The sequence below is a fragment of the Pieris rapae genome, chromosome 4 (genome assembly GCF_905147795.1).
Source record: "Pieris rapae chromosome 4, ilPieRapa1.1, whole genome shotgun sequence".
Classification (NCBI taxonomy): domain Eukaryota; kingdom Metazoa; phylum Arthropoda; class Insecta; order Lepidoptera; family Pieridae; genus Pieris; species Pieris rapae.
Window position 1 is genome coordinate 1,390,892 of NC_059512.1, and position 17,447 is coordinate 1,408,338.

General features: G+C 32.5%; 1 protein-coding gene across 1 annotated transcript; it reads left to right on the forward strand.

The window, feature by feature from the left end:
* The first annotated feature begins 378 nt into the window (after positions 1 to 378).
* Positions 379 to 16,512, forward strand: LOC111004133 (atrial natriuretic peptide receptor 2-like). The gene is made up of 10 exons (XM_022274998.2): positions 379 to 389; positions 710 to 823; positions 5,589 to 5,795; positions 7,167 to 7,286; positions 7,987 to 8,116; positions 9,239 to 9,480; positions 10,063 to 10,157; positions 12,939 to 13,157; positions 14,010 to 14,101; positions 15,951 to 16,512. The coding sequence occupies exons 1-10, from the start codon at positions 379 to 381 to the stop codon at positions 16,071 to 16,073; spliced, it is 1,353 nt and encodes a 450-aa protein (XP_022130690.1). The 3' UTR covers positions 16,074 to 16,512.
* Positions 16,513 to 17,447: the final 935 nt, after the last annotated feature.

Genomic DNA, 17,447 nt, shown 5'->3' on the forward strand with positions numbered 1-17,447 from the left:
TCTTAAGAAGTCAAGATAAGACAGGCTCTTTGAGGTAGCCACAATGCTGCAAGATTTATGCCTTTTACGGAGCTTATCATGCGTCTAGTTTCTGTTTGTGTTGTAAATGGGGCATGTGACATACTTCCTCATCTGTTTTGATTATCATTTTTATCGGCAAGTATGTGATCTATCTGTAAACAATGTAAAACTACTATAAATAAATTTATATCTTATTCACACTAGATTGCCATAATGAAATGTTAACAAATAGTTTTACTTGGAAATGACTTCTATCAGTTCGGAATCGAACTCAGGATTTGGCCCTAAACATATGTAAATATATAATATGCTTAATTTATTTAACCATTAACACGCAGCACATACCGGGAAGATGTGATGTCAATCGGGTAAGTTGAAATTGCATTTGACATTCTTCAGAAACCAAAGTAAAATATGTTTAAATTTTATATTATTCTAGATTAATTGTATCACTGCTTAAACTATTGCTTAGCAAAAATCGATGAAATTACTTGCATTATTTGATCAGTAAGTAGTAACTAAGCAAAGTTTAATTGTCAACTGTCATAGCTGGCTAAAATTGGAATTGAAATGAGTTAGAGTTATTCTAAATTATGATTTCCGCACTTCACAATCTAATATTAGAAGTGCGTAATATTTTTTATTGACAATGTTATAAGACCCTTTTAAAAAATAATAATTCCTGCAGAAATTCAAAACTCACAGACGCTTCGAGCAGAGCATCTATTTACGATCAAATCAACTCCGTTCTTCTCTTGTACATAATGAAGAGTGTCAAGGCTACGTCATCGAACCTGTGGAGGTAAGTGAAATGGAATCTTTTTGCATTGATATAAGATTCTAATTTTAATGGTTAGTTTCTAAAGTTACGCTATAAGTTTTATAAATTATAGGCGAACTGTTTCATTTTAAGATACGTTACATTGAATAGGCGAGAAACATATAAGTTTAAAATGGCGTTTTATTTGGAAAAGAGGTTTTATTTAAAATTTTAAGATCTATAATTAAAAAAACGGGTGTAGTTTTTATCAGTTTATGTTGTCGCTTGCTCTGATTGGTTAAATATAACACCAACATGCCGTGTTAAAATTGAAAGCTAAGTATGTTTTTTTTATATTAATAAAAAAATGCAATATACCGTTGATGGAATTTTATTTTGTATATTCGGGTTGCCTGGAAGAAACAGCATGTTAGTGATAAGGCCGGCTTGCCTAATAATTTATGTAGCCATATTTTTTTGTTTCTTTTTTTTATATTATGGTAAAGTGTAAAAAAATATACCGGTACATAAAGTAGTAGCTGATACAAAGCGTAAACATTTTGTAAACTTTTTTTTAAGACAGCATCTATTTAGAGATTTTTGTTTATCACAAACGAAACTATACATACAAAGTAGATTGAATATTCTACAGAATCAAATCAAACTACGTTTAGAATTTCCATTTCCATTATGGTATACCTGCAGTCTGTCGTCCCGTCTGTCCTATTATCTGAAGGCTTAGTTGTTATGCAGAGGATCAAGTTAATAAGCACATAGCAAACTATGCTTACAAATTCCCAACAGCCACAAAGCTTCGGAATTATGATATTTAATAAAGCTCTTTCTTGCATTACATTTACATTGAAACATAAGCATGTTTAAATGAAAGAGGCTTAAAGGGGCTAAACTAGAAAATCTTGTTTCATATGATTATTAAATTGCGTGCTTATATTTTCGATTAAGTTAATTTCCATAACTGTTACCTTACTTTTAGTTTGTTGCTTTTTTTAAAATTTGTATTAAGAATATATGTGAAATATGTTATGTAAGAAATATTATTCATATTAGTCGGAGGCGAACGAAATTCATTTTCATAATTTTTTTTTAAACAAACAAATCTTACTTTACTTAAAAAACTTAACGAATAGTACGATAGTTGTCGAATAAACACAGGTGTCTTTTGATGGTTATATTAATTACTAGGAGGGCTATCAATATGGCGCCACAAATTTAATTTCAATGCACTTAACGCTGGCCATAGATGGATTGCATTTTGCAGTCGAGTACGCTCTTTTACATTAACCCATCCATCCCTTTCTTAACATTATCAGTAATTTTAGGTGTGTACAAATTTCTCAAACATGTGAACCTGTATTTTTATTTTAGTAATCTTTCTATTTATCTTTATATAGTATTTTGGCAACAATTGTTTAGTTACAATTTCATTAACCTATTGGAAGAGCGGAGTACCCTGATGTACAGGTCTTCCTAGCCTTAGTTCAGGGTTAAATACCTGCTAAAACAATGTAACTTTAATAAAGAAATTTTGTAATTGATTTTTTTTAAGTTATCAGTCTAGATTTAACCTGTTAATTCCTAGGAATCAGAAATAGCTGCTAAAAATAGTGTGTGCTATGAAAGGGATAACATAAGTTGAGAAACGGGACAAGGGCAAACGTACAAAAATAGACTAAGATCTGTCTCGTTATTTCGCATAAACTTACCTTTGTTTTCAGCTACTTTTACATGAAGTTTTAGTGTGTCATAAATTGTGTGACCTCATTTTGTTTGTTGTTTTCATGTTATTCTTCCTATTAACTCAGCTGATATAGTCCTTATAACGGAGGTACTGGGTTCCAACTAACAACAATAATTTCTGTATTTTTTTATTGTAGCCTATCAGGGTTCAGCCAGATAAGTGGCCGAGAGGTTAGGTAGCAGGGTCGTCTCAAATTTCCCCTTTTTCCTAAAAAAGGACTTCATTTGACTAAGCTTAGGTCTGGAGGATCCAGGGGACAACTACTCCGGAAAACTTCATGATATTTACAGCGGGACCCACGTTACCTCTTGTGCTATTTATCGTACTTGACAATTCTATATATCGCTCATTGAATGCAAAACAGTCACAAACCAGAAACCTCATTTTTTAAAGGAGAGGCGAAACAAAATTTAAAAAATGTTTATTTGAAAAAAAAACAAGTTTTTATTTTTAATTGTTATGATGTTAATATATCATTGTATTCCTTATTTGTTGCTCTATCTTTTAAAATATTACCTCTGTGATAGCACTCGTCCAACCGGATAAAAACAATAAAAGCCCTTTTTGCATTCAAAATTTGAACCAATGTTAGGGTTATTATCTGAAAAAAATTAAACAAATATTAAAATGAAACATGCTTTATTTCATGATTTACTAGGAAATAACTATAAAAAATAAATTCTCGCTGTAAATCTAAAAAGCTACAAACTATTCAAATGATTATCACAAAATTAGTCCTTTTTAGATTGCCAAAAGGAGATGTTACAGTCCTCCATGAAAATATTACAATATATTTTATATAAAACATGTGGCTTATTTTCTTCTTTGCACTTGATAACGTACAGGCGATGCAAAGCACGACAATAATGGCTTTCAATTCTAGGGATTGAATTAATATGTGCTTTGACACCATCTTTCAAAGCGGTCTCTAACTTTAACTGGTTCCCATATTTCCCTCGATTTTCTTGTATTAATCCAACTCGTCCAGAATTCTACTTGACAACAGTTCTTATCGTTTTATCAGAAATAGCAAGTGTATTCACTTGTATTCAATATACTTTGCATACTCGAATGCGTTTATCGTCTTTGAAAAAATAATATGCGTGATTAAAGTTTTGACGAGTGCTGCCAACACGGACATAGCGATACTTAGGTTCAATTTTTGTCATGTTGTCGCTAATGAAATGCCTCTGATTTGTCAAGTCACCCATCTTCCAATAGTTCTCAAACAAAGCCAACCTTTCTTCCTGTGAAAATTGGTTAGCACATTTTAATTTACATTTATCGGAACATTCAAGTCCAATTTTCTTGGCTTCTATTTGTTTGTTTGATTTGGACATGGTTTCATATGCTTTTCCGCTGTTTTTAAGAGCCTTGGATTTATTTCTCTTCCAATGTGTTGAGTTACATTTTCTTTTTCGTGATAGCAGCTGAGGTTCCACGCTGGGTGGTTGACAATCACCACTGTTGGCTGGGTGTCAATGCTAGTGGGCTGGGTGTCAATGCTAGGGGATTGGGTGTCAATTCTAGGGGGCTGGATGTCAATGCTAGAGGGCAGGGTGACAATGCTAGGAGGCTGCAAGTAAATGCTAGGAGGCTGAGTGTCAATGCTAAGAGGTTGGCTGTCAATACTAGGGGGATGGATGATAATACTGGGTGATTGTGGTTGTCCAGTCTCTATGGGTTCATTATCTGCCCTAGAAGGTCCCGGTTGCGGTAAGAAAAATTGTTACTTAGTCCGTTTTGTTTCTATGTGTTTCTCAGGTAGAAAATGAGGATCCTTTCCACTATCGTCCGAGGAAAAATCAGTTAAACTAGATAACGTACAACAGTTCATGTAACTGTCGTCAGAGTCGCTGTCTGATGACTCTGATGAGTGACTAGGTGGAACGATTTTAATAGATTTTTTCCAAGTTCTTAAACTCTCTTCATCATCACTTAACCACGATATATTGTAATCAGGCTGGCTGTCAGGGTAGGAGTCCGTATCAAAACTAAAATTTGCCATTTCTCTTTGTTGTCCATCCTGTGCTGCTATTTCAGTTTCCTGCGTGTTGTCGTGGAACAAGGTTTGATTCTGTTCAGTTCTAGATGGTGCGTATTTTGAGCATGGCCAATTGCCATTGTTCTAAAATTGACAAATTTTTAAAACATGCAGTTTAGCTGTACATAAATTATTAATACCTCTGTAAAAATTCAATACAAAAAGTACACATTTGTAAATATGGCATCGCCTTATTTTATTTTGGAATGCAAAATGTACGTTTTCCAAAATATGGCTATGTTGCACTAAAAAATCAGAATATACTTACTTGAAATTTGAATGCAACACAGACGTATTTCAAAAAGTGGCTCTTTTGCACAGAACACTGTATTAAATATTGGGTGTTTTTCCGAATTGTAGCCGTTTTGTATTGAACTGATATGCGTTCGCTCCGAGTTTTGGGTCGCAACTCACAAAATGGCGGTTTTGTTCTGAAGTTAGCGCGTAAGTCAACCCAATACAAAAAAGGCGGTTGATCAGTTTGGCATTAATATGATTGAAAATGACGGGTGTCTTCAGCAAAACGTAAAATATTGTAGCTTTAGTCCCTAATTTTGAAATAAAATGATTTTCAATATATTTTGATTTATGGCCGTTTTGTATTCAATGAGCGATATATATGTAAAAATTTCTGATTACTGGGTGTGCTTTTTATTGCTTGATAAATTGTTTAATCTCGTCTCCTTCTTTCCCTATTAGGTCAATATTAATATCGCTGTAATTGAATAGTGCTTTCTAAAAGCAAAGGCATGAACCACGAAAAATATCCAAACCGCTTCAATCACCAGAACTTCTTCGTCAAATAGTTTTTTATGTCAATTTTTACTAAAATCATTAATGTAACATTTACATTATATTAAAAATGAATTAAATAAGGAGTCGTTTTCCAAGGTTTGGTAAGGTTGTTTAATAATATTTCTCCTTATATGTGTTATGTGCCTATGTACGAACGATACCCACAGATCCATTGGATATAAATCACTTACATGTGAAAATATTTTCAGGCAGTTAACAGCATGCTATGAAATCTTAAAGTCAATGGAGGAACTATCGCTTGCGTTTCTGTATCCCTTGGTATTAGAAAGTTTGGAGACTAAGAACTTCTTCCTCCAGCTCCATTTGAAGCTGACCCTGGAGTACTTGGAATCTACCAAGCAATATCTGGATTTGGAGGGCTTAGACGCACGTGTGATTGACAAAATATTGATAAGGTGAGCTGCTATCTATCTATCGCTGTTCAAAAACTGTAACACAAAATCTACTGAATTTTGTAATATTCTGTGTTATAGGATTTATACGTTCCATGTGTCGATTCACCGAAGTCATAGTGAAAAAATAAATAAATTGATTGAAATGATCGAAACAAATTATTTTAAAATTTAAATATTTAACACTTAAATTTTACGTTTTTAACGTCTTAAAGGGTTTTTTACATTTTCTACTAGATACTCTGAATTGATAACAACAAAATATTCAGTAGCTTTTTTAAACTGTGACGTAAATGTAATAGTAACGGACGTGATTTTGTCGTAACAACAGTAAACATACCAAAATTATACGTTTTAAATTTTTCTTTAAATCCTATGCTGGTTAATTAATAAAGTATGCTAAGTTGGACCCATGTAAACTTTTCAATAAAACGATTAAATTCTATGACTGAATTCGCAACATCATACATATGAATTAAGAATTGTATTTCTAGTGTCTCTGTAGGTCATGTCATATTTCTCACACTGTTTCATACTAACAGTACCTTATTAGTTACGTTACGAATTTGCTGTGGACATGTCTTTGTACCTCGAATGTATTTGGAGTTAGTTCAATTTGCAATAATGCAAGCAAAAGAAAACTAACGTGAGGAAACCGTCTAACCTTTTAAGCTTAGACCTTAGAATAATATAGGCTCAAGAAAAAGAATGGTCTTATCCTAGCTGAATGTTAATACATTTAATACATGTGTTCCGCCATATGCGCAGCTAATGTAGTTAGTGATATTGATAGAGTTAAATTCAAGCGCCGCCTGTATAATGAATAAACGTAAAAAAATGTTGTGTGGTTTTTTGAAACCACGGTAAAAGTGAAAATTTTTTCACATTATAGACATAACTAAAGATTTTTGGATTAATATTCCATTAAGGGTATAAATCGCTTTATAAATCTTATTTTTATACTTGGAAAATTGGAAATATAATGGGACTTATAAAAGTAGACTAAGTCTCCAACTCATATTTTTATTGAATTCTGTGTCTTAGAGATTACGACATAGATAATACTTAACAATTATTTAGATTATATACACATATTATAATAGCGTGGAGCACTGGCACAAATGAATCTAGTAGTCTATACACTACACGGCCAGCTGCTGCGAACTATGTGCGCCGCCATATTGGCCTAGGCTGCTATAACGAGCGCCTTTCACTTTATCCCTACTCCTTTGCCGACCGTCACGCGACATGCGCCACACAGACCAAAAAGTTTGATACGATGTAATAGAAGTTTCACTTTAAAAAGAATTCAAAAACTTGCCAATCAAACTTTACAATTCTCGTTCGAAATTCAATTTAATCAGATTTTTCCAGCTACAAATCAAGAGACGGCTTAAAGTTCGAGGAAGGCTCCGATCGCTACTTTGTTGAGGAAACGATTAGCCACTTGGCTCAGCTGAGGGACGTACAAGAGGATTTGTGGACTTATGTCAGGCAAGGCATTTATAACATAGTACCGTGTTTACCTTAGTTCCTTTCGTTAGTTAAGTACGGTATTTCTTACCATGGATACCTTTGTATATGGAAATCATTTATTTCAAAGATTTATTTTTCTCACCCTTTTTGTGAGAAATTTTTATACGCTGCTCGGCACGCTTGCCTTGTGGTGAAGGGTTATCTGGGACTCGCTGCTGTGCATACTAAAACCCCATGGTGGCGCCAGAAATCGCCTGAGTCAGGACACGGTAGCCTTGTCTGCCTCCCTTCTTCCTTTGGTTTCACAAATGACAGTATCACATGACATCATGCACGACTCTCTTTGCGCCCTGTTATAGGTGCTGTTAAAAATTACTTAATTAAATGTGTACATAATACATTAAAAAATTGCAAATATTAACTACAACTGTGTCTCTAACTCTCGAACTTACACAGATTTAGAGGCAACGTAAAATAACTGCAAAAAATAATGCCCTTAATAAATCCATCCATCCTCCAAAAATAAATAGACGTCATAATGTTACGGGGTTTTATTACCCCATAACATTCTTATTCTTTATAGTTTTCCCAACAAAGGAATGCCGTCAGCCATGCCTATACAAGAAAATTACTAAAAACAAAATCATAGACTAATTATTTTAATTAGTCTCAAATAAAACTAATTATTATATTTAAAATATAACTATTATATTTTTAGGCAATCGGTGAATAGTGAAATGTGGTCTGCGAGACGGACACTGTGTTTTGGAATCGTAGTTTTGATACTTGTATTGCTGGTTTCACCACTATTAATACTTTTACTACGGTATACAATTAATACTATTCAGGTAGGACTAATTATTTTATTTTTCACTTAGTTTAGATCGAAGAAAGGTCAGATGTCTAGACTCTAGAGAATTAAGAGAGGATTGATTTTTATTTTAATAACTGATAAACCCAACATCTACTGGACCGGAAGCTTGTTTTATCATTAATTAAAATACTACTACTAAATACTCTGCAGCTGTGTTAGGGCAGGCATTTAGTAAAACATATATTTATTTATTCAAAAATATACATATACTATCCTTACAATCTACTGTATTATATATTATACTAAGCTAATACAATAATGTCGAAAAAAAACTTAAATATTAAATACATGAGATACACGATATGGATATATGTATGTCTGTATGATAATCCCCCATCTAAGGCATATAAGACATTTAGTCAACACATTCATTTGATATGTAAACTATTAGAAAATCGCTGGTATACTTAATTATAAAATTTCACGATTAAATACATCTAGTCTTCTATTAACATAAGTTTTAAACATTTAAAGAAAATACTTTTTTATCGGATGTAAGCTATGTATAAAAAAAATATTTCAAAAAATTCTATAAATAATTATAAACTTATAATCATTTTACAGAATTTAAATTTCTCCGACGTTTCGCGTGCTTTACAGCTTGCGTGGTCACGGTGTCTGAAGACGTTGAATGTCAAAAAGTATCACAGCTGTTGAAAAAGTTATAACATCTGTATTTATTTCAACTCCCGGGAAATAAATACAGATAATATAAGTTTATAATAATACATAGCTTTAATTCGTTAAAAAGTGTTTTATTTAACTGGATTTGTTTAAAAATTATTGTATTATCTTGTGTGAGCTTTTTATTTTATTCTCTGCCATGTAAAGCAGTATATTATAACCACTGCATAATGCATGATTCAGTGGCGTGAAGTTATTATATATTACACTGCGCAATTTTTTATGGGACTTGCTTTTTTATTTCATAAAAAAATGTCTACTGCGTATGTAATGCCATTGTAAATTTTTTGCTCGAAGCCTAAGCCTTTTTTCTCACGTTTATTATTTCATTTTAAAGGTGATTGCACTTAGAAACAATATATCGAATCTCATATTTAAAACCAATCCCTTAAATCACCAAATACCGTTCCAGAAATTCACAGAATCAATAGAAATAAGTACACAAAAATTAATGGCTGAAAAGCAGAAGAGTGACTTGCTTTTATCAAGGATGCTGCCTCTACCAGTATTAAGGAGGCTTCGTGCACAAAGGACCGTACCCGCGGAATCTTTTGACGCAGTCACTATATACTTTAGTGATATCGTTGGATTCACGAATATATCTGCGAATAGCACTCCTATGGAAGTGATTAATATGCTCAATATGCTTTATAAGTAAGTAGAACGTTCACTATCTCGTACAAAGTTATATAATTGTCTCGAAGAGAAGTTCTTCTACAAATATGATCAGAATAATACTTTAGATTAAAAAGACATTGTAGTCGTTCTTAAAATAATCACATTAAAAAGATAGCTATGCAATAAATGTTAATGTGTAAAAGTAACCAAAGAAATGTAAATGAAAAGTAATTAATAAAGGAATTTAAGGGCCTGTTTCACAATGTATGGACTAAACTATCTTAGATTGTCAAAAATGGATTGAGATAGGTTAAAGTCAGCGTTGAGTTAAGTCTAGCGAGATTGAAACAATTATAATTATGTCAATAATATTAGTGTGTATTTAGGAAAGAGAAAATCAGGTAATTTATTTAGAAATACATTGTCATTTGCTAATGATATAATTGTTTTGTATATTTATACATTTCTTAATTGCAAAAGAAAATAATTAATCTTTGTCCATTCGTTATTTTACTTAAAAACACAGTGGTAGTACGAATTCTAAAGACTTATTTTCCTATGACACAATACAACATAATACAAAGATAGATGTTAAAATATTTAACATTACAATTTCAGGATGTTTGATGATAAAATAATGCAGTATAATGTTTACAAAGTGGAGACTATAGGAGACGCTTATATGGTCGTATCGGGACTTCCACAGCGGAATGGTAAGTATTTTTCCGAGAGAACATACACACATACACAGCTATACAGTACTTTTTCGCCTACATAGATGTACATCTCATCTCTCTTGGCATATTATATTATTTCCGCCATTTTCGGTCACTAGTTCACTATGGTGTGTTTTTGAGTCGTAAATCAAATTCGATATTTTATATACTAAAAGCAATAATTGGAGATATTTTGGATATCATTTAATTGATTTTCTATAATACTAAAATGTTGAACATCTTGCTTCAGGGTGTGCGCGCGCATCGTAAAAATTTACTCTCATGATTTATTCCTAATGCGCCAAGAAGTTGTACTTCTTTTGGCGCGTCTAAAATGATGAGACTAAATTTTTACTATGCGCGCCCACCGACACAAAAAACCAACACCCTGAAGTTAACGTCAACATTTTAGTTTTTTGTGATGTTTAAATAAACTTTATTTAACTAGACAATGCGTTATAATAAAACTTTCAATTTATTAAATACTTTTTATCTATAACGTAGATAAAGATTTTCATCTTGTTACGCCAAAGAAGATGATGATGATTTTAACCATAGCATGGCTGAAGGTTGCCGAAACAGTCATCTTATAGGAAATCACAAAAACAAATGCACGCTGGCGCCGAGCGAAGTGATACATTTTTCCTGTTAAGCCAAATTAGTATAATAACACTAATCTAACGAATTATTATGTGCAGAATAGGATATAATTCGGTATTTATTTGTAAAAAAGAAAGTCACCTTGACAGGCGAGACGAAGATTATACTCGTACCTTTATTCTTAGGAACATTTTACTTCATTTGAGTATTGTCGGGTTCTATTTTGTTGCGTTTCGTGTTTCCCAACGGTTTTTGTCGCAAGCCTTTATTTTTAAAATTCATATGTAACATATATAATTTTTAAAATTAAGTTATTGAATTGTTCACTTAAGTAACTTAAATTATAGGTTTGAGGAAGACTAGGAAATTGTTAACGAAACACAATTTACAAAACATGAAATTAAAATTACAAATAATTTTCGAATTGCCCCCTCACCTCAAAGGGGTTCAATCAAATTTCCCCCCTGTGGGGCGTGGACCCCACGGTGGGAAAGACTGGCCTATAAAATACTTTGAGTATAATTTGGTTTAACAATTGATCCATGAAATTAATAAAGGCTGAATTTACATCAGTCTGATGTAAAATTTTAGTTTAAACATTCATAAACTTTATCCCTTGCTTTCATTAAATATGGTTAATACAATATTTGCAATATTGAGCAGATGCTTTTGTATTATAATACAATTCATTGTTTGAATAAATAAAGAATTTACACGACGATTTTAAGGTCTAAGTCACACTATATACCACACGCCTGTTGCATCCCTTGTAATTTATATGTATTGTGGTTTTTGTGTGTCTTTCTAGCAACGAAGTGTGAATAAATAAAATAAAAATAAATATATACCGGTGTGTGTCGCTATGAGCGAATAACAAACAAAGAAAAGTTTGCTGATTCAACCGTTATTCGAGTGCACGACTCAGTATTGCTTTTTGAATATTTTACAATGCACTGAAGTTTCTAACTATAAGTTATACATCAATGCAACTGTGACGGTTGTGGTAACTGATAATAAAAGCGAATAGATAATACGAACGTCTGAAAAGAGAAAAATAGATACTCCGGAAATACGGTGTTGGATGCTTAGGATTCCCTGGACATATATGGAAACAAAATTGACCATACTAAACGGTAAAAAAAAACTTTGACACTTTGTTAACGGATCAGTTTTTATCGATACCGAAAATTAAAATAACTTATTGTGACTGGCAAAGTGGACCAGACTTCGGGGCCGATCTCCTAACCGCTGGACTGAATAAGTAAGGGCTCTTACTGGTCTTCCATCACCGAGACGCAGAAGTCCAAGACAGGGAAGAGTGGAGGAAATTGTGCGGCGCCATTTACACTATCAAGAATCGGAAAATAAAAAATACATTATATCGAGCTACAACAAGAATAATAATATAATAATTAATTGATTTATTATTATTATTATTATTTATTACAACAAGAATACTTGGCGCGACCAAAACTTTGAAGATAAGCTAAAGAGAATAAGATTAAGCACGGACCTATTTCAAGAGTTTATGATATTTAGGCATTCTAATTAGCATTCGCCCCAAGCCGTTTTCGATAAAGATATGGACTTACTGAAACCCAATTTGGATCAGTCGTGATTTAGCTCAAATTACTAAGAGTGATCTCGTGAAATTTATCCGTAGTTGTGAGGTAAACAAGATGTCGCAAACGTGCCATAAATCTATTTCTAACGCCGCGTGTTGAAATATATTATGTAAATTAAAATGGAAGCGGCAAAATCGATTCCTTGGTACATTTTTATCGACTAAAAGTATTGATTAAAATTGACTTATAGTAGTGACCTATAAGGAGTGCATCTGGGTTCACAATTGAGTCCTTTTTTTCCCACTAGACCGCTGTCGAGGATAATATTTGTAACTTAATTTCAGAAAAAGGACGTCATTACTTACGTCGTTCGATTAATCATTTAAAATGAGTAATTTTATAATTTCTAAACAGAACGAAGTGGTTTTACCATATGTAATGTGAAATGATTTCCTTGAATGAATTTAAATTATATGTTTAAAATTAATCAAAGTCCTTCTTACCCTTCTTAGATACTTTTTACTTATGATTTAAAAAAAAACTGTGAAAAAAGAGATTAATTAACTGATATATAAGTAGCAAGGTTGTTATTTAATTTAAAATTCTTTTCTAGGAAACCTACATGCGTCAGAAATAGCAGACATGTCTCTCTCTCTAATGAGAAGTCTGGAAGGCGCCAGGGTTCCTCACAGACCCGAAGAGTTTCTCCGCATTCGAGCTGGCGTTAACACGGGGCCGTGCGTTGCTGGTGTCGTAGGTACAACGATGCCTCGATACTGCTTATTTGGCGATGCTATTAATACAGCTAGTCGTATGGAAAGTACTGGAGAAGGTATGGCTAACACCGATTATGTTAAAATATGCATGAGGGTAAAGATTTTACGGAACGTCACGAATATGTGCAGCGTTTTTGACGAATATAAGGGAGAGAGCAAATGCGACGGATTGAGAGTTAGAAAGGGAGATCGAGAAAAAATACTTATATGCTATTGGTTGATGTATTATTTGTTTAGTATTAGAACTGTAGATGGCAATTGTGTCGCATAACGTCTTGTGCAGTAAACGCAAATTTTGTATTTATTTATATTTTCATTGGCACATATATAGTGTGTAAGCAGAGTGAATATAGATTTACAAATACATGGAGTGTTCATATAGTGATCATCTATTGGGGCTTTTACCTTCGTAATAATTAATTAACAAAGAAATTTCACTTCTGAAATGTGTACTTTGTACGCACGCACTTTTTTTATTAAGTAAATTCAATTTGATTCATTCAATACAATTTTGAAATGACAATTAAACAGAGATAAAAAATCTTAAGCTTATTTTAACTTCATTATATAAGGCTTTAACATTTTTAAATGTACATTATTAAACTGTTTTTATTCCCACACTATAAAACACTGAAATACCACCACTAGACGTTAAAATTAAAGAAAAATTAAAAAAAGAAAAACAATTGTAACATTTCTTAAACGCAATTATTAAAGTTGGACTTATATTAATAATAATATAAAAAAACACTTTTTATTTAAATTTTCTGGTATGAATGGAGGCCATTCGGTTCACATGTTACAACAACTTGAGCATGTTGCATTTTACGAACACCTCATCGTTATAAGCCACAAAAACATTGAGGTTAGGTCTAGTTCTTTATTAAAAATATGTGATACATTTTCAGCAATGAAAATTCATATTTCCCCGACAACCAAAGATGCACTCGACGAGATTGGAAATTACATTGTACAGTCACGAGGACTGGTGGATGTTCAGGTAAAATAATCCTATATATAGATATATAATAAAACTTTATTCATGACGGTGATGATAGCCCCGCGAGTGTTGTGGGTAAATATATATATACAATCATAATGTACTGCAGTGTGCTTGTTTAAAACAATTTAAAATGTAAAAGAAGTACTCTTAGGGCCTGTTTCACAATGTATGGATACAGTACCAAATAGCTATGCAACACATAAGTTATTCGAAAGATAAAAGTTCCAAATAAGATACTTCACATTTCATGACAAATAGCACTATCTGACAGCCGTGAAACGCAACAAACTCTAATTTATGCTACCAATAAGTAAAAAATAGGTTATTTGGAACTTATCCAGACATTGTGAAACAGATCCTCAGTGTTAAATATAAACTTAAATCGTTTAAGACCTTTAGTATGCGTGTATGCGTATGTAAATGTAAATGTGTGCGTTTGGGAGTGTTTTCGATTTTAGACCCTTACAGCCAGCTTATGGCAAAATAAATTTATTTAAAATATGAAATTAATAAAAAAAAATCGCTTAAAGGATTAATAATATTTCTTTCAGACAACCCGATCTAGCATAATCGATTTAAAAAAAAATAGTAAAGGCAATGAAATAAACAAAGGCGTCATAGTTCCCCACAGACCCAAGTTTCTAAGTATTCGAGCTAGCGTTTTTCTTTGTTTTTGGCAGTTGTTAATTGTCAAAAACATGCATGTATATAATATAACATGTATGGCTCAGTAGCGATATTTCAAGGTTACCACACCTGGCTAGTAACATTATACTAAAAGATAGAGCACTATCTGTCTTATAATCCTTGTTTGATTATCTTTCATGTCAACTGAATGATTAATTTAATTTAAAAACTACTTTATAAAGGGTTTTGATGTAGTTTCTTTCCTGCATAATGTGTGCCTGCATATTTAGTACACATTTAGTTAAGCATCCAAGAATAAGGATAAAAAGTAACATAATTATTTCTCAAGGCCGTTATATCTTCACATTTCGAACCGGTTCAGTTTACGCGTAAACGATAACAAAAAATAAATAACAAATGCAGTCCAGAGGATTTAATACATTCCTTACAATTACGTAGATTACTAGTTTTACATTTAATACAGCTGCTGGCTTGTTGTCTTTCAAAAAAAATTTAAAGTTTACTTAAGATCATCATCATACTCAAGATTCATAAGCCATAAGAGATTTTGGTTCTTTGTGGTTTTCGTTTCGTAGATCTTAATGGATATTTTTTTTATTATTATCATTATTGATAAAAGCTTTATTTATTAATCCATACAACTTATAATTAATTTACATATCATTACATTAGTATTAGCGGCCGTTCAAGTATCATGTAAGTAGATTCCCCCCCGTTCCTCGTGTCATCAAAGCTCTCAAAAACAATATTTCATAGATGTATTGATTTTTTGTAGGAGCCCTCGATAGTGCAGTTTGTTTTCAAGCATAAACAACGTAATGTATTGCATAGATTCCCTTGAATGGCCTCTTAGTTGTGACATTATAAGTTTTAAAGTTTAAGTTAGTTAAGTTAGATTTGTTTTTTGTTAGCGGTCTAGTTTTGTATGATCCTTTTAAGGACGCTGTTAAGCACGCTAAACGTCGGATAAGTTTAAAATTATGTTTAAATAAACATAAGTTTACAATAATACATACTTCAATCCGTTAAAAAAGTAAGTTTATTTAAACGTGTAAAAGTTATGTTAATAAAAGACAACACTGAATGGGAACGCAGTTCAAATTTGATTGTTATATTTTTTAAATCTTAATTAATTGTACTGTAAAGTACAGTAATTTATATATTAGATATATTAAATAGTGTTTTTTTATATTTTCAGGGCAAGGGCGTAATGGAGACGTTTTGGCTCTTAGGAAAGAAAGATGAAAAGATAGAAAGCCCCAAGTGTGTACGATTACAGGATTACGACCAAAATGTTTTAGAACTTTTAATAAGGTCTTAAAGACTAATTAAGCGACCCTAGATTTTCTTTTCAATTTGCTCAATAAACACTTGCTCTAAAGCTAAAGGCCTGATTCACTTTTATTAGTGCGAGTGCAAGTGATTAGTAATTTAGGATGATTAGTGCAGGTGTATAGTGCAAGTAGAGTCCAATTCTTGTTTAGTGGCTCTGTTAAGTATATCCGAGCTAAACAATAAAATGACTTGTTTTGAATACCCCTAAATATTGATCAAAAACCCCTAAATTGTATTACCACATTTGGTTTGAAATGTGATTTCAAATATGAATTAAAAATACGTTGAAGTAGTAAAAAATAGCTGTTGTAATTATGTGAATAAATTTTACATATTTATATATGTTAATCAATGACCGAATAATATTAATGGTAATAGCAGTGAGATGAAACAATTCTTATTTTTTTATTGCTAAAGTTTTCTTTCTTCGAATTCAGTTATTCTTAACTTTTCTTAGCGGGAATTTAAAAAAAAATCCCTGGACATCTTGTTTCGTGTTGTTAGTTGAACCCCTCAAGTTGGCATTGTTTTGGCATTGGCATGTTACTCGTGACTCAAAAAATAGAACACGCTTATAATCATGTCACTACGCAGACAACTAACGACCTGCACTAATCAGTCGCAGTCCACACTTGTTTTTCCTAATCACTAATCAAAGTGAATGCAGGCCTTAAAGGCAAAGATCGTGAGGGTACAGGCATGTCTGAAAAATCGACACGTTTTAGGCACAGAAGGCCGATCACCCACCCGCAAAGAATGTATTTGAGAACGGATACAACGTTGGCCAAGACCCGTATAGGGTTAAAGCGCCACTAAAGTATTATTATTATTAAGGTCTTAAAAACGTCTGGCACAAAAGACACTGAACTTTAATAGTTATTTAGTCCCGGTAAATATGAAACAGTTTCATTATTTGTTATGTTAGTTAATTTTGTTAGTTATGTTAATTTTTTTCGACATCAAAGTTCACAAAATACTGTGCGACTTTACATGTATTACAATCTAGCCTATACGTTATTAATAGTAATAATGTAATGCGCATTTGAATCTTAAAAACCATTTTTGTGACTGAGGCTGTTTCGCCCCCAACTAAGCGCTCGTTTTCATTGACAGCCTTAGTGTCCTGTAGCCTTAAAAATAAATGTTCAGGTTACAGAGATAACGCACTTGTTCTTAATAACTACAAAGGTTTATGAAGTGAGATTGCCTCAGCGTTCACACGTCACATTAGAGGAGACTTCTAGGTCCTTGGACGATCGACGTTCAAGTTAAGTACTAAAACTGTACAAAAGCCTATGTTAGATATGAAAAAATACTACAGAAAGCTAAGATAAAGGCCTATTAATAATGACATTGCCAG

Bases quoted from the DNA above. Each gene is read 5' to 3' on its own strand.
- LOC111004133 (XM_022274998.2), top strand. The intron at 9,481-10,062 runs GTAAGTAGAACG...TTACAATTTCAG, and splicing joins ATGCTCAATATGCTTTATAA to GATGTTTGATGATAAAATAA. The intron at 14,102-15,950 runs GTAAAATAATCC...TTATATTTTCAG, and splicing joins GAGGACTGGTGGATGTTCAG to GGCAAGGGCGTAATGGAGAC.